At 60.7% G+C, this 17,511-nt stretch overlaps 1 protein-coding gene across 1 annotated transcript; it reads left to right on the top strand.

Moving 5' to 3' along the window:
- Window positions 1-224: 224 nt before the first annotated feature.
- On the top strand, window positions 225-13,432 carry PLAUR (plasminogen activator, urokinase receptor). Its single transcript, XM_017339126.4, has 7 exons — window positions 225-347; window positions 1,514-1,624; window positions 3,807-3,950; window positions 10,665-10,817; window positions 11,203-11,337; window positions 11,756-11,902; window positions 12,991-13,432. Exons 1-7 carry the CDS (start codon window positions 281-283, stop codon window positions 13,242-13,244), a joined length of 1,011 nt encoding a protein of 336 aa, XP_017194615.4. The 5' UTR covers window positions 225-280; the 3' UTR covers window positions 13,245-13,432.
- The last annotated feature ends 4,079 nt before the right edge of the window (window positions 13,433-17,511 follow it).

The following is a 17,511-nucleotide window of genomic DNA, read 5'->3' on the forward strand; positions in this document are numbered from 1 at the left end:
CCAGGTCCCCGGAGCGCCAGGCAGTGCGCGCGGCGCGGTGGCCAGGGCTAGTGAGTCAGGGGCGGCCGGCCGGGGAAGGGAAGTCTGGGAGGGGGAGAGGCCAGCGGGGGAGGAGGGGGAGGTGCCCACGCCTCCGAGGCTGACCGGCCGTTTCGCAAACGCCGGGGAGGAGTCCACCCCCCCTCCGCCCCGGGGCCACAAAACTCGCCTTCCCCGGACCAGACGAGAGGAGAGGCGCAGGGAGGCGCGGACGGGAGCCGCCCTCCGGACACCTCCGGACATGGGCCGCCCGCCGCCCGCGCTGCTGCTGCTGCTGCCGCTGCTGTGGCTGCACACCTGCCTTCCAGGTAGGGGCTGGGCCCCCGGACGCCCGTGCGGGATTGGGGCCGAGTGCGGGGCTGGGCCCCGGACTGATGGGGGCTCGAGTTGGGGGAGGGGATCCCAGGCCCTGCGCCCCCAGACCAAAGGCTCCGCGGCCGCGCGCCTGGCCCGGGACGGCTGGCTGGGGAACGCGCGGGAGAGGGGACGGCTGCTCCAGGCCCTCCGCGAACGGGCTGGGCTTCACCCCGCTTCCCCGGGCGGAGGATACGGGAGCGGCGGGAGCCACCCAGGCGCCCTGACGGCGGGACTCCAGGCGCCGGGCTCGTCCCTTGCGGACCCTCCCCTCCCCCTGAGCCCCTCGCTCAGGTCGCCGTCTCCCCCGGAGAACGTGGGGCACTGAGTCAGGGCGGGGCGGGGTGCGGGGTGCGGGGTGCGGCGGTGAGTAACCCGCCAGGCGGGAGCAGTCACCTCTCGGGGAGGGAAGGGACCTCTGAGGAGGCCTTGGGGGCGGGACCGTGGCGGCTGGGAGGGGCTACGGGGCGGGGCTAAATACTGGAGGCGGGGCTAGAGGGTGGGGCTGAGACCTGGGCTCGAACTGCGGAGACAGGCAGGGGCGGGGAGACAATGTCGGGGCGCAGCTAGAAGCTCGCGGCGACCTGGGGGCGGGGCTAGGAACCTGCGGTAAACCAAGGGGCGGGTCTAGAAGCGAGGAGCCGTGCAGGGGCGGGGCGTTAATATCGGGGCGGAGCTGGGGGCGGGAAGAGCGCCTCGCGGGGGATTGATTGGTTGGGATTAGACTCGGGCAGGCTGGTGGGCGGGGTTAGAACTTCGGTACGGACAGGTGGGCGGGCGGGCGCAAGGGACCCCCAGGGTCGTCCAGGGGCTCGTGGAGGATCCCTGGGGCGGGGTGAGGGGACCCACAGGGACGGGCATAGAGAGTCCCGATGGACACAGGCGCGCGGGCGGGACTTCCCAAGCGCGGGGAAGTTTGCGGGGAGCGGAGAGGGAAGGCGGAACTCGGCTAGGCTGAAGCTCAGCGCTGGGACCGCGCGGGCAGAACCGGGAGCGCAGAGCCAAGCGAGTGTCCGAGGCCTGCGCACCGGGTCTTGGCGTCGAGGCGTGAGGGGTGAGGGGGGCCCGTGGTGCGGAGCTGCGATGACCCCTCCTCTCCCGTCCCCTCCTCTCTCCGCAGCCTCCCAGGGCCTGCGGTGCGTGCGGTGCGAGCGCACCGGGGCCTGCGGCGTGGAGGAGTGCGTGCCGGGCCAGGCTCTCTGCCGGACCACGGCGCTGCACGTGTGGGAAGGTGAGTTCCGGGAGCACGGCCCACGGGGGCGCCCGCCTCCGAGACCGCTTCCACATCCAGCGAGCTGGGGCTGGGGGGGGGGGGCGCTGCAGACCCCCATGCCCGGCGTCCACAGTGATTTGACCCAGGTGAAGGCCAGCTCCTAGCGACCTTGGCCACGCGTGCCCAGGGACACGAGTGTAAGACTGCTCTGAGCAAATGTGTTTGTGACATGGAGATCGGAAACAGCCCGGTGTCAGCCACGGCGCCCCGGTGTAATCACGTAGGGATGGAAGGCTGCACTGTTTGTTCATCTGAGAGGCAGAGAGCTTCCGTCTGCTGGTTCACTCCCTAAAGACGCTAGGAGCCAGGAACTCAGCCAGGCCTCCCATGTCGGTGGCAGGGGCCTAATTAACTGAGCCATGGCCACTGCCGCCCAGGGTCTGTACAGACAGGAATCTGGAGTCGGGAGCCAGGGCCGGGTGGTTTTACGCTTTTTTTTTTTTTTTTTTACATGTATTTGTCTTATTTTTAAAGATGTGTCTCTTAATTTGAAAGGTAGAGTTACAGAGAGGCACAGTCAGAGAGAGAGAGGTCTTCCATCTGCTGGTTCACTCCCCAGTTGGCCACAACGGCTGGAGCTGCGCCTCTCCAGAGCCAGGAGCCAGGAGCTTCTTCCAGGTCCCCTACACAGGTGCAGGGGCCCAAGGAGATGGCCCAGCTGCTTTCCCAGGCCACAGCAGAGAGCTGGATGGGAAGAGGAGCAGCCGGGACTCGAACCAGTGCCCATATGGGATGCCGGCACTGCAGGTGGCGGCTTTGCCACTACCACAGGGCCAGGTGCTGAGCCCAGGGATTATGGATGCAGGTGTCTTCCCTGCTGGCTGGGCTCTGTCTCTGGGCAGCAGTTCACGGAAGGAACTAGCGCTGGAGGTGCCAGTGTGGACACAGCTCAGAAACGCAACACCGAGGAGAAGCGGTGGGCTGCAGAGCATGACCCTCCCCTGCTGGGCGCAATAGAGGCTGTTGCCACCGGCACACCGTGTGAGAATCAGCTCCACCACTGGTTGCCTCTGGACAGGGCGTGAGGAGAGTGGGCTTTGGGAGGTGTGAATGAGTTTTAACTCTTTTAAATTCCAGTTTCAAAAAAAAAAAAAAGGCTGGCGCCGCGGCTCACTAGGCTAATCCTCCGGCTAGCGGCGCCGGCACACCGGGTTCTAGTCCCGGTCAGGGCGCCGGATTCTGTCCCGGTTGCTCCTCTTCCAGGCCAGCTCTCTGCTGTGGCCAGAGAGTGCAGTGGAGGATGGCCCAGGTGCTTGGGCCCTGCACCCCATGGGAGACCAGGAGAAGCACCTGGCTCCTGCCATCGGATCAGCGCGGTGCGCCGGCCGCGGCGGCCATTGGAGGGTGAACCAACGGCAAAGGAAGACCTTTCTCTCTGTCTCTCTCTCTCACTGTCCACTCTGCCTGTCAAAAAAATAAAAATAAAAAAAAATTAAAAATAAAAAAAGGCAAGACAAATATGGCAAAAAGCTGTTATTTTACAAAGCTGGGTGATTCTATCATTCTCATCCTGCTGGGCCAGCTGGAAGCATTTCCCTGTACTTTTTTTTTTTTTTAAGATTTTATTTATTTTGTTGAGAGGTAGAGTTACAGACAGAGAGGGAGAGACAGAGAGAGAGGTCTTCCATCCACTGGTTCACTCCCCAGATGGTCCCAACAGCTGGAGCTGGGCCGATCCAAAGCCAGGAGCCAGGAGCTTCTTCCGGGTCTGCCATGCGGGTGCAGGGGCCCAAGGAACTGGGCCATCTTCTACTGCTTTCCCAGGCCATAGCAGAGACTGGACAGGAAGTGGAGCAGCCGGGACGCTTACACGGGATGCTGACACAGCAGGCGATGGCTTCACACACTGTGCCACAGTGCTGGCCTTGGCCTTTCCGTTTACGAGTTCCTATTAGAGGCTACTCCCTCCTGACATCACCTGCTGGGGTACAGAGCAGGGGCCGATGGATCCAGAACGTTCCATGACGTGTCTTTACTGAGGAAGAGCAGGGTCACTCTAGAAAAGGTAGAATTGGACTCGGACGACGGGAGAGACCTGGCAAAGACTGGCCCTGGGAGGGGGTGGCCCCAGAGACCCCGGGGCGTCAGAGGCTGGGCGGGACCCGGCGGACCTGTGGCTAAGCGAGCTGCGTCTTCCCAGGAGGGGAGGAGCTGAAGGTGGTGGAGAGAGGCTGTGCCCACCCAGAGAAGACCAACAGGACCATGAGCTACCGAACCGGCCCACAGATCATCACGCTCACGGAGACCGTGTGTGCGTCAGACCTGTGCAACAAGCCCACACCTGGTGAGTGGCAGCCCGCGCCACCCCCGACCCCTCCCCGGGCCGCTGAGGAGCCTCTGTTAGCCAAGCTCAGCTGTCTCGTGGGGACAGGAGGTGGTCCCAGCCGTGATGCATGCACACACGAGGCTCCTAAGGGAAGTCGAGGCAGAGAGGCTGCGATGGGCCGGGGAGGGCCCCTGGAGAGGGGGTCTTTGAGAGACGGTGAAGAGGCTTCCATGAGGCCCAGTGCGGGCTTTGGAGTCTGCGCGGTTTGTGGAAAAGACTTAGAAAGGATCAGAGTTTCCGGAAATCCCACAGGAGATCAAGGGCAAGGGGGGGCGGGAGGGGCCGGCTTGGACAGGAAGCCGGCTGAGGCCACCTGTCGCGTGACGTCAGCGAGCACAGCGCTGCGTCTGCCCTGGGCTTTCCTGATTCTGCCAGGCTCGCATCCATCCTGACCGCCAGCTGTCACCTGCCGGCCGGCCTGAGTCCGCCGCTCACTTTAAGGAAGTGACCCGACAGGATGCTGCCTTCCTGTCCCGGCCGACAAGTCGGGGAGAGCGCTAGCTCTTGGCTCTGTGTCACGTGTGCAGGCAGACAGATGACTACACGCATGCGTGAGACTGGTCAGTGCCAGAGCAGACCCCGGGGCCCCTGCTGGGCCTCACAGGGACACGTGGAGGGTAGGGAGAAGGTGGGAGTGGGCGTGGGGAGGCAGCTGCCAATCCAGGCATTGGGTGACTCGCAGACCTGTAGCACCCTCCTCTCTAAGCCATCTTGGGTGCTGCTGGCAACTGGAATAGTCTTCCTGCACTCAGAACTGTGGGCCTCCGCCAGCCCTGCCCCCATGGGGTTCACCGTCCTGAGTGTGCACACGTGTGTGTCTGTGTGCATGTGTGTGTGTGTGCGTGTGGAAGGTGACAGATGCCTCTTCAGTGACTGGGCAGAGTACTCAGAGCTGTGACGGACGAGGCACAAGCAGGGGGTGGGGCTGGGATGGGGAGGTGGGGGCTGGGGTGAGGGAGGAGCAGAGGCTGTGGGGCCCCAGGGGAGACACCTGACTCGGGGCAGGGAAGGAGGAAAAAGACGTGGACAGGGTCAGGTTCTCTCAGGAACAGAAGCTACACTGAACTTCATTTATTTCATTTGAGAGAGAGAGAGAGAGAGAGAGAGAGAGAGACTCTTCCATCCACTGCTTCACACCCCAGATGCCTGCGATAGCTGGGGCTGGGCCAGGATGCAGCCCCTAATTCAATCCTGGTCTCCCACATAGTCCCTGCCCCAAGCACCTGAGCCATCACCAGGGTGCGCATCAGCAGGAAGCTGGAATGGGGGAGCAGAGCTGGGACTGGAACCCAGGCCCTCGGGCAGGGTGAGGGTGCCCCCAGTGGTGGGTTAACTGCCCTGCGGAAGCTGGGTGATGAGGGATCCCTCAGGTGGAACAGCTTGAGAACCAGTGTGTGTGTGTGTGGGGGGTCCCGCCAGAGCAGGAGGGAGCAGCTGGAGGAAGGGAGGTGTGGGGTGGGTGAGAGCAGCCAGTGCAGGGGCAGAGCGGGGCAGGGCGAGAGCAGCCAGTGCAGGGGCAGAGCGGGACGGGGCGAGAGCAGCCAGTGCAGAGGCAGAGTGGGGCGGGGCGAGAGCAGCCAGTGCAGGGGCAGAGCGGGACGGGGCGAGAGCAGCCAGTGCAGGGGCAGAGTGGGGCAGGGCGAGAGCAGCCAGTGCAGGGCAGTGCTGGGCAGGGCGAGAGCAGCCAGTGCAGGGGCAGGGCGGGGCGGGGCGAGAGCAGCCAGTGCAGGGGCAGAGCAGGGCGGGGCGAGAGCAGCCAGTGCAGGGCAGTGCTGGGCAGGGCGAGAGCAGCCAGTGCAGGGCAGTGCTGGGCAGGGCGAGAGCAGCCAGTGCAGGGGCAGGGCGGGGCGGGGCGAGAGCAGCCAGTGCAGGGCAGTGCTGGGCAGGGCGAGAGCAGCCAGTGCGGGGGCAGAGCGGGGCGAGAGCAGCCAGCGCAGGGGCAGAGCGGGGCGGGGCGAGAGCAGCCAGTGCAGGGCAGTGCTGGGCAGGGCGAGAGCAGCCAGTGCAGGGCAGGGCGGGGCGAGAGCAGCCAGTGCGGGGGCAGAGCGGGGCGGGGCGAGAGCAGCCAGTGCAGGGCAGCGCGTGCTCCGGGGGCCTGTGGGCAGTGGGAAGGAACACAGACTGCATCCTGGGAGCAGTGGGGGCCACGGAGGGCTTTTGAGCAGGGAAATCATGCTCACAATATTTTAAAAGATGGATTTATGTGTTTGAAAGGCAGAGTTACAGAGAGGGAGAGACAAAGGGAGAAAGAGATCTTCCACCTCTCAGTTCACTCCCCAAATGATTGCAACAGCTGCGGATGGGCCAGGCCAAAGCCAAGAGCCAGGGACTCCATCTGCGTCTCCCACGTGGGTGGCAGGGGCCCAAGGACCTGAAGCTTTCCCAGGTGCATTAGCAGGGAGCTGGATTGGAGGCAGAGCAGCCAGGATTTGAACCGGCACTCACATGGGATGCCCGCACTGCAGGCAGTGGCTTAAACTGGGATGCTTGCCCCGTGATCACAAAAAAATTTTTTTAAATTGTTTTTAAAGATTTATTTGAAAGGTAGACCAAGAGAAAGGCAGAGAGAGAGAGAGAGACAGAGACAGAGACAGAGGCAGAGAGAGGTCTTCCATCCGCTGCTTCACTCCCCAGATGGCCACAATGGCTGGAGCTGTGCTGATCTGAAGCCAGGAGCCAGGAGCTTCTCCTGTGTCTCCCACGTGGGTGCAGGGCCCCAAGCACTTGGGCCATCTTCCACTGCTTTCCCAGGCCATAGCAGAGAGCTGGATGGGAAGTGCAGCAGCTGAGACTCAAACCAGCGTCCATAAGGGATGCTGGCGCTTCAGGCCAGGGTGTTAACCCACCGCACCACATCACAGGCCCCAATCACAAACTATTAACACATCATTCTCACCTCAGAACATAAAGCAGGAGGGGAGGCAACATAGCAGAGGGGAAGCCAAGCTGCAGGTGGCGAGGTTGTCTGGATGCAGAGGAGGGCAGCTGACCTAAGGGTCAGGCGAGCAGAGGGAGGGAGGGACGTGGGCTGGCGTAAGCGCTCTCACAAAGACAGGTGAGCAGGCCTGAGCGACAGGTGAGATGGCAGCGGCAGACGTGCAGTTGTAGTCATGGTGAAGGCACTTGTACCAGACCGATCTCTCTGCCGGGGACAGCTACAAACACCGGACAGACAGTTCTTGGAAGCCCCTGGGTAGCGGCACACGGAGGGAGGAACTGGGGGTGTTTGAAGGAAGAGAGGCAGAGAGGCTGAGTGCCCCCCACAGCCCGCCTTGTCCCCGAGTGCTCTTCTGTTCCCCGCCGTGGAGGGGAAGCGGAGCCCACACAGACAGAGTCGCTAGACTGAGAAGTCAGGAGCTGGAGCTGACGACGAGAAGTGACATCCTGGAATGGCAGGGACCCCCAAAGCTGCCTGTGTGCCTCCCGTCGCTGGCAAGCTGTACACGCGCAGTGTGAGCCCGCAGGGAAGTCGGCAGACAGTACTGCCTGGGAAGTCACAGCGAGGCTTCCGGAAGCCAGCACTGTGGGGGAGCTGGGCTGAGGCTGCCAGGAGGGCTGGGAACCCCTCAGGCCTCCTGAGGCCTCACTCGGGGTGAAGGGACACTGAAATGGCTTGGCCCCACATCACGTCCTTGACGGGAAGAGCCCCCCACCCTCTTTGGAAGAAGACAGCATCACTTAGGCCCAGTACAAATTTGCTCTGTGATGTCTCGCATTGAATCAAAACTTACAAGGTACCCTTGGACCAGCTGACCAGGAACCAAAGGAAGCCCCAACAATAGAAACAGACTCTTAGAGATTCAGGTATTGGAGTCCTTAGACAGGGAACTTATCATCAATATATTAAAACAAAACAAAACAAACCATGGGGACTGGAGTCGGCACAGTGGGTAAGGCTGCTGCCTGAGACGCCGGCATCCAGTATGAGTGCTGGTTCGAGTCCCGGCTGTTCCACTTCTGATCCAGCTCCCTGCTAATGCATTTGGGAGGCAGAAGAATATGGACCAAGTGCCTGGGCCCCTGACACCCATGTGGGAGACCTGGATGGAGTTCCAGGCTCCTGGCTTTGGCCTGACCCAGCCCCGGTCATTGCGGCCATTTGGGGAGTGAACAGTAGATGGAAGATCTCTCCTATGTCTCTCTGTAAATCTGCCTTTCAGATAAATAATGAAATCTTTACAAATATGTACGTATTCAAAAATAGAGGGAATGATAAGTTTTATCATCTGGAATTCATTCTTCAAGAGTCAAATAGGAAACGGAGAACAAAACTGAAGTGAAGAACTCCACAGGTGTGCCCAGAAGAGCTTAGAAGCAGCAGAGCAAAACGACTGGCAGTGGAGGGGGAGTCTGACCTGCCAGCTAAGACGCTGGTCGAGACGCCCGCGTCCCGTACTGCAGGGCTTGGGTCTGATGCCCACCTCTGCTCCTGACTCCACGTCCTACTCATGGAGACCCGGGAGGCGGCCATGATGGCTCAAGTGGTTTGGTTCCTGCCACCCATGTGGGAGACCTCGATGGGACTTCTGGTTCCTGGCTTTAGCCTCTGTCGAGCCCCAGCCGTCATGGGCATTTGGGGAGTGAACAGGAAGATGGGAGTGTGCATCTCTCTCTCTCTCTCTCAGTAAATAACTTTTTAGAAGATTGATAACTCCAGGACAGGACAGACATCCCCAGGCTGATGCGTGCATGTGAGGATGAAGGGATAGTTCTGGTTTCTGCCCTGAGGGTCTGGGACGGAGCCCCCCAGAGAGGTGGAACTCAGGAGGAGGGGGGAGGGTTCAGCTGCGGGCAGGCGGGGACTCGGGTGTTTGAGGTGCAGCCAGGAGCATCCTTTGTGTGCTGTGTGCAGGTCTGGAGCTCCGCGATTTGGGAGTGAAAGGGAAGCTAGCTCGGGAGATGGCACCCCCGTGGGAAACAGTCCACACCCTGAGACGCACAAGGGACTACGGCCCCAGGGACCCCTGTGCCCGGAAGTCCCAGAGACCCTGATGGCGACTCTCGCCGCAGCTGTTTGGGCGGTGATGAGGCTGGGTTTCCCTTTGGTGGACGCTCGTGTGAGCAGGCCCGGGCTGTGGGCCTGGCCGTTGTTCTTGGAAGGAGATGATTTGGCCGGGGCTGTGGGTGATTCACCTAATTGCACTTGCCTGCAGCCGAGCGCCTGGGCCGAGGCAGCCCTTGTGCTTCCTAAGACTTGGCCCGGACTCAGGCCGGATATCTGGGGTCAGGAAGGGGAGGGTGTGCGCCAAGGCCTGGGCCCAGGAACAGCCCTGGTGTGTCCAAGGAACAGGCACCCGTCCAGCTGGCCTGCACCGGAAGGGCCACGAGCAACTTAAAGTGGATCAGTCAAATGAGGCTCCGCCCCCGGGCACAGCCAGTGTACAACGGGACTTCAGAAAGTTCGTGGAAAATGCGCGGCTTGAACAAATTGCAGATGGAGTGCAAAACAAGATTTATGTATTTCAAAGGCAGAGAGAGAGAGAGAGCAGTCTTCCAGCCACTGGTTCACTCCCCAGCTGGCCACAGCGGATGGGGCTGGGCCATGCTGCAAGCAGGAGCCTGGAGCTCCAGCCGGGTCTCCCATGTGGGTGGCGGGGGCCCAGGTACTTGGGCCGTCCTCCGCTGCTCTCCCAGGTCATAGCAGGGAGCTGGAGCGGAAGGGGAGCGGCCGGGACTCGAACCAGTGCTCCGAGATGGAATGCAGGCCTCAGAGGCAGGGCTTGACCCACTGTGCCAAGATGCCAGCCCCATAATCGATTGCCGACTGCCCCAAAACGGAAGGCGAAGACGAGCATGCGGGAGTTGGCGAAGTTTCTAAAAGTTGAGGGTCGCAGGGCAGCTCAGCTGGGTTCCTGTGGCTCAGGCTCTGTCGCCGGCGCCGTGAGGCCGTGAGGCCGTGAGCAGGGGCTGCTCGCCTGGCTTTGGCCGGGACCTCCCTCCCCTGCCGTAGGGACCTCTCCATGGTGCTGGCGGCGCGTCCACCCCGGCAAGGCAGCCGAGCCGGCCAGGCACAAGACACAGGGTCTGCTTTTCCCTCATTGGTCAGACACACATACGGGGTGGGGGGGGGCACAGAGCTGTCATCAGCTGGTCCACCCCCCAGATGCCCCAAGAGTCAGAGCTGGGCCGGGCCAAAGCCAGGAGCTAGGAACCGGAAGTGCGCTCCCGGTCTCCCGCGTCGGGGCAGGGACTCAACTACTTGAGTCATCACCAGCTGCCCCCGAGGGCACGTGAGCCGGAAGCCGGACGGGGGCACAGCCGAGACGTGCGCCCAGGCTCTGGTCCGGCGTGGACACCCCAAGCCACGCCTCAGCCGCGGAGCCCAACACCCACTCCGAGGCGCGCACGAGGGCATGAGCTCCGGGATGCAGGATCTTTGGGGGGCACCGGGTGGAGGGGAGAGCGCAGATGATCCCGGAAGCCTGAGGCGGGGTTCGGGAGAGGAGGAAGCCAGGAAGGGCGCCCCAGGCCTGGGAGCCCGTGGGGCGCGGGAGGCCTGCGCGGTGTCGAGTCTGGGGGCCCAGAGGGGCTGCGGAGGAAGAGGGGGTTCCAGGACGACTCAGGAGGCAGAGCGGACAGGGCCAGGGCAGGATGAGGGGAGCAGCAGCCTAGGGGGGGCGGGGCCCCAGGGCGCCCCCTGCAGCCACAGCCGCCTGCCTCTCTTCCCAACAGGCCAGGCTGCCCCCTTCCCCCGAAGCCGCTACCTGGAATGTGCTTCCTGCGCCTCCTCGGACATGAGCTGTGAGAGGAGGCGGGAGCAGAGCCTGCAGTGCCGGCACCCGGGAGACCAGTGTCTGGAGGTGGTGAGCCACCGGAGCCAGGAAGGTGAGCCCCAGGTCGCGGGCGGGAAGTCCAGGCATCGGAAGCCCAGGGCCACGAGGACAGCCCCCGAGTCGGCGGGGACCCAGATGCCTTCCATTTCTTATGTGTCACCTCCATTCTCAAGACTGCCTTGTAGTCCAAGGTGGCTGCCAGAGCTCCAGACCTCGTGGTCAAATCCCAGAAAGAAGGAAGGGTGTGGGGGTTCTCCCTCTGCCAGGCCCAGTCAGCAGGTCCACTCCTATCACATGACCAGAACCTCATCCCACAGCGGGAGAGGCCGGGGAAACGTAGTCTTTTGGCTTCCCGGAATAAACCAAGGATCCTGTGGTGCAGAGACGGGCAGAGACGGGCCCCGCAAGCACAGTGACCTCTGACCTCTGCCCCCCAGGGAGCCTGCGGGATGAACGCCACTCCCGCGGCTGTGGCCACCTGCCTGGCTGCCCGGGGCCCACGGGCTTCCACAACAACCACACCTTCCACTTCCTGCTATGCTGCAACACCTCCAACTGCAACAAGGGCCCAGGTAGGGGGGCCCAGGGGAGCCTGGGGCGGGCAGGGAGGCGCCCGGCGGAGCGAGCCCACGTCTGCCCCCCTCCCGTCTCTCCAGCTGCCAAGCTGCCCCGCCCATGGCTTTGAAATCCACGCCCACCCACGACACCCATGTGCGTTTTTCATGAACGTGCTGAAAGCCCCTTGCAGGCATGGCTTCCTTTTTAACCAAAACCTAGACAGGTTTCGTTCTTTAAGAGGCGGACAGCTCTTCGCCTCTGGCTTCCTCCCCGAATGCTGGCAGCGGCGGGCCGGGCGGGGTGGGGGTGGGGGCCAGAGAAGGGGCTCCCACTCTGCTCGCCCCGGGGACGCCCCCCAAGGCCAGCCTCGGCCCCCGACGGCCCCGCGTGCTGACCGCTGACCCCCGCGGCCCGCGCCCGTCTTCTCCCCAGTGCGGGAGCTGCACAACCTGCCGCCCAACGGCCTCCAGTGCTACAGCTGCGAGGGCAACAGCACCCACGGGTGCTCCTCGGACGAGACGACCCTCACCGACTGCCGGGGGCCCATGAACCAGTGCCTGGAGGCCACTGGCACCGACGGTGAGGCTCTGGGGGGCGCTGGCCGGGGACGCTTCACTGGGGGCAGCGTGGGAGGCGGGCCTTCCTGTGGGAAAGGCGGGACTTCCGTTGGGAGGGCGCCAATAGTAGCAAGGCGTCCGGCGGTGGACATTCTGCCGTGGGCTTCCGAGGGGCGGGACTTCCTGTGGGCACACGCTTTCACGCAGGGACATCTTGGAAGGTCCCTGTGGTCCAGAAGTTCTTAACTTTTTCGGTCTTTTTTTGTTTTACCCTTGAGATAGACTCATTCATTCGTTCATTCATTCATTCATTCATTCATTTAGCAGAGTTGAAGGGAGAGGGGGAGAGACGGCGAGACAGAGAGCTTCCATCCACTGCTTTGTTCCCCAAATGGCTGCCTACAGCCTGGGCAGATCCAGACCGAAGCCAGCAGCCAGGCGCTCCGTCCAGGCCTCCCACGTGGGTGCAGGGGCCCAAGCGCTGGCCCAACCTCTGCGGCTTCCCCCTTTAGCAGGGGGTCGGATCGGAAGTAGAGCAGCCGGGACTTGAACCAGCGCCCATAGGGGGTGCCTGCCGAGCCACAGCGCCGGCCCACTCTTAGGTCTTAACATTCTCTCAGGCGCCTAAAAAAAAAAAAATAGAAAAAAAAATCATTGTTTGTGTAAGTGGCGTCCATACCTACATACTGCGCTGGAATTAGAACTGAGAAAAACTCTAAAGGCTTATTTATTCCTTCTGCAGTAACAGTTATAGCTCTCACTGCGTAGTAAGAAAAGTCACATATTTCTTCCATGAAAAACGCCTGTATTTCCCCCAAACAACAAAAAAAAAAGCGTGGTGGGAAGACTGGCATTGTCTGCGCCGCACATGGCGTGAGTGTCTGGCTAGGAGAAGACAGCTGGGGCCCTGCATATGCTCTGCCTTCAGTCTGAGCCGGTCGCCTGTGTCCTGGAGTTTCTGGAACACTCCGCGCGGGAGGGGGAGGACGAGGCCAGGCATCGCGTCCGTGCTGGCTTCGCGCTGCCCCAGGGGTCTCCAGGCCCCCCGGGGGCGCCGGCACCTGCTGCAGCGCACAGCCCGGCGGCTCACGCGGGCTTCTGTCTCCTCAGGGCTGGGGAACCGGAGCTACACGGTCCGCGGCTGCGCCACCGCCTCCTGGTGCCAAAGCCTGCACGTGGCCGAGGCGTTCAGCCTGACCCACCTCAGTGTCACCTGCTGTGCAGGCCACGGCTGCAACAGCCCCGCCTCGGACGCCGAGCACCGCCGGGCGGGCGCCCCCCGGCCCGGCCCGGCCCCGCTCGGCCTCCTCCTCACCGCGCTGGCCACCTCCAGACTGTGGGGAGTCACTCTCCTCTGGACCTGAGCCCCCGCCTCCACCCCGGGCTGGATCCGGGGGGACCCCTCTCGTCCGTCCCTGGACCCGCGTCTCCCCAGCTGCGGAGCCACGGGCGGGGACCCCTGGCTGATGAGTATTGTTGTCGCTAGTGCTGTTTTTATTCATTAATATTCACGATATTTATTTTATACTTAAATAAAGACTTTTGTACCGTACCCACGCTTCTCTGTCGTACCTACCTCTGGGAGGAGGACGGGGCGAGGGTCCTGGACTCCTTGGGTGACCCAGGCACTCGGGTGCCCCTCTGTGGACGTGCACCTGCGGCCGGCCTCTCACTGCTGTGTCGCCTCTCCCTGCGTGCTCTGGGAAGGGAGGCAGACTGAAGAGAAGCCCCCACTTGGTGCACCCCGGAGCAGACTTGAGATCAGGATTGCGTTGCCCCGGGCGCTCTGGGGCAGGGGACAAAGGTGAGCTGTGGTCCCCCGGATGCCATGGAGCTGATGAGGAGAGACCAGCCTTCCCACTGCAGCAGCACTCCTGGGGCAGGGTACTGGAGAGTGTGGGTCCTCACTGTGCGCCGAGGCTGCCCATCCCCCAGGGCTGCATGGCTCATGAAGACGACAGGGCACCTTCCCCTGGAGTGCGGGGACAGGAGAGGGACAGTCGGGGGTTCAAGGCTTCCTGCAGGCACAAATGCCACCACCTGTCCTTGTGGCGACTCCTTGGGACGGGGTCCGGCTCTTCGCCCCCTGAATCCAGGGACGATGATGATTGGAAGCTGGCGGCCATCACCGTTTGCGGGCGCTGGAACCAGGCTTTGGGAGACGGCCGTCTTTCCCTTCGCTTTGGAACACACGCTCTGGGGAAGTCCTACCGCCCCAGGGCGGCCATGCTGTGAGGAAGCCCAAGCACTGAGGGTAGGGTCCACAGACAGGGAGCCCAGGCGTCCCGGCCAGCTCAGCCCAGGCACCCCGGGGGCCTGCACCCAACACAACTGGGTTCGTGTCCCGGGACTGCTGTAAGAACTTCCTGCAAACCGATGCACCAGGTGGCTTCAAGCCACAGGAACCTAATCCTCTCACAGTTCTAGATGCTAGGAGCCAGAAATGAAGAGGCTGAAAAAGCCGAGCTCCCTCGAGTCTCTGCAAGGAGGAATCCTTCCTCGCCTCCGTCCCTGGCTCACCCTGGGACCTTCTCAGTGAGTGTGGGTGCCTTGAAACCAATCAATCTATCTCGATCTCTCCTTACAAGAATAACAGTCAGTGGATTTAGGCTGCACCCTAATCCAGTTTGGGACAATTTATTCATTAACTGCAGGAGCCTGGAACTCCATCGAGGCGCATCAGCAGGGAGTGGAACAGCCGGGACTTGAACCAGCGCTCATACAGTATGCTGGCCTTTCATGAACTCATTTAATCACACATGCAAAGACTATTCCAAATAAGATCGCATTCATAGATCCTGGGTGGGTGAGGGGAGCAAGGGGATCAGGACTTTAACTCACATGATGGCGGACGCAATTCGACCCACAATATCCACCAAAAGCCGGAGCCCAGGCTTCCCCTGTGTGGCCCCCAGTGAACCCGCCCCTGCATCTGCAGCTGGTTGAACCAAGCCCTGTGGTCCCAGAGCCAGTGCGGCTCAAATGCCTGACGCCAGGATCACGGAATGGTTGTGGTTCTCCACCATCACGTTTGCAGGCTGTCTCCTCGTGCAGGACTGGTTAGCTGGAACTAACGGCCGGGCCTGCCGGGCTGCTTGGTGTTAGCTTATTCCCCACTATGAGTGTCATGGAGAGCAGGACCTTCTGTTTGCTCACCTCTGTAGGCCTGGCCATGGCAGGGGATGAAGAAAGAAAGGGGGGGGGGGGACTGCCTCTCCCATGATGCCCTGCAACAGAAACTGGCCAGGACAACACTCAAGGCCTTCACGGAAAACCCATGTCATGAAAAAGTTACACAAGGATTGTATTACATGCACCAAAATAAAGTTATCTTCTAATCTCATTTTTCCCATGAAGTGTTTGAAGTACCCTTGTAACTCCCGTGCTGTCCTACAGCAGGGGTGGGGCCAGAACAACACCATCCGAGATACTCCACAGTCAGAACTGAGGTTAACGTCACCTTTCCCATAATTCCCTACAGCATACTGCAGCTGGGGACACATCTCCCACGATCCCCTACGGCAGGAAGTGAAGCTAGAACTGAATTTCCCATGAGGCCCTGTGGCAGAGCCTGGGGCTAGGGTTGCATCTCCCATGATGCCTTCCAGTGGGGATCAGGAGACACAGAACCGTGTCCCATGAGCCACCTGGCAGATACTGAGGCTAAGGGCAAATTTCTCATCACGTCCTGAGCCATAGCTGGTGATCAGGACCGAATAGCTCCCAGGTTTTTTGCTCAGGGATCTTTAGTTGCAAGAATAGTTAAGTTCCTGCTGACTTAAGCAAAAGCAGTGTTATTGGAAGTTCAGAATCCAAGCAAGAGCTAGGTCTCCGGGCCCCACCAGGGACAGGAAATAAAATTGAAAGGCTGAGCTGTGTGAAAAATCAATTGTCTCCCTCTTGCAGAATCTCAATCACTGTCTCTCCATCTCGCGCTTTCTGACTGTGAATGTGTGGGTTTGTTCCCTCCCGGTCTTTTGCTTGGTTTTCCTGTGTCTCAGACGTCTACTTCACGTGTAGCAACCGAATGCGCCCTTGGAGATGGTAAATACCATCTCCGTCTCTTTGCTGCTATCACAAAACCCCAGAGTTCTAGGTACTTGGTAAAGCAAAGAGATCCGGGGATTCAAAGGCAGGACCCCGCACCTGCAGGGCTCTGGTGTGGGCCTCCCGGCAGTTGGCACTGCAATGATGGGAGTGTATGCAGAGGAGGCTACGCTGTGAGACAGGAAGCAGGAGACTGGGGAGAGCCAAGGTCATTCCTTTTATCTTTTTATTACTTATTTATTTACTGTAAAAAAAATTTACTTGTGTATTTGAAAGGCCTGGAGATACACACAGAGAGAAGGAGAGACAGAGGGAGGTCTTCCATCTGCTGGTTCACTCCCCTAAATGGTCACAATGGCCAGGGTTGGGCCAGGCCAAAGCCAGGGGCCAGGAGCTTCTTCCAGGTCTCCCACACGGGTGCAGGGGACCAAGGACTTGGGCCATCTTCTACTGCTTCCCCAGGCCATAGCAGAGAGCTGGATCAGAAGTGGAGCAGTTGGGACTCGAACCAGCTTCCACATGGAATGCTGGCATTGTAGGCAGTGGCTTAACCTTTTACACTACAGTGCCAGCCCCTTTTTTATTTTCTAAAAAAAAATTATTTTATTACAGAGAGAGAGAGAGAGATGTATCTTTCATCTGCTGGTTCACTCCTCAAATGGCAGCAACAGCCAGGGCTGGGCCCAAGCACTTGGGCATCTTCCACTGCCTTCCCAGGCGCATTAGCAGGGAGCTGGATCAGAAGTGGAGCAGCCGGGACTTAAATCAGCTTCCACATGCAACACTGGCTTCTCAGGCCGTGGCTTAACGCACTGCACCACCACACCAGCTCCAGTCCCTTCTTCAATAAACAACCCCTCCCTTTTTTTTTGGCTGGAGCTTCCTCTCTTGAGACCCTGCCCACTCCTTGAGACCAGCATTAATCATTCCACGAGGGCAGAGCCCACATGACCTAAATAATTCTGTAAAAGCTTCCACCACTTCAACACTGCCACACTGGAGACCAAGCTCCCGTCCGGCCTCTGCGGGACAAACCATATCCAAACCACCACAAGTATCAAAAGCCACTGGAGTCCCAGGTCTAGGATTCTAGCTGGGCGATTCGGACCAGGTCCAGCTTGGGTCACAGCACTGTCCACAGCCCTCCCTAGTCAAAGCCACCACAACGGGGGCACTTGCCAAAGGCGGTGGGAGATGGAATGAGAAGATGAGTTTAGGGGCCAGCTCTGTGGCACAGTGGGTTAAGCTGCTGCCTGGGACACCAGTGTCTCATCTGAGCACTGGTTCAAGTCCCGGCTGCTCCACTTCCGATCCAGCTCCCTGCTCACGCACCTGGGAAAGCAGCGGAAGATGGCCCAAGTGCTCGGGCCCCTGCGTCCACCTAGGAGACCCAGATGGAGTTCCTAGCTCCTTGCTTTAGCCTGGCCCAGGCCCGGCTGTTGTGGCCATTTGAGGGAGTGAAACAACCAATGCAAGATCTGTCTCTCCCTCTCCCGTGTGTAACTCTTCCTTTCAAATAAACAAAGCTTTTTGAAGAAGAATATTTATTTTGATGCAAAAATATGCGAAATGCAGACATACACA

The sequence above is a fragment of the Oryctolagus cuniculus genome, chromosome 18, assembly GCF_051225735.1.
Source record: "Oryctolagus cuniculus isolate XC-2025 breed Fujian yellow rabbit chromosome 18, ASM5122573v1, whole genome shotgun sequence".
In the NCBI taxonomy this organism is placed as follows: domain Eukaryota; kingdom Metazoa; phylum Chordata; class Mammalia; order Lagomorpha; family Leporidae; genus Oryctolagus; species Oryctolagus cuniculus.

Bases quoted from the DNA above. Each gene is read 5' to 3' on its own strand.
- PLAUR (XM_017339126.4), top strand. From the start codon at position 281: ATGGGCCGCCCGCCGCCCGCGCTGCTGCTGCTGCTGCCGCTGCTGTGG. The intron at 3,951-10,664 runs GTGAGTGGCAGC...TCTTCCCAACAG, and splicing joins GTGCAACAAGCCCACACCTG to GCCAGGCTGCCCCCTTCCCC. The intron at 11,903-12,990 runs GTGAGGCTCTGG...CTGTCTCCTCAG, and splicing joins GGAGGCCACTGGCACCGACG to GGCTGGGGAACCGGAGCTAC.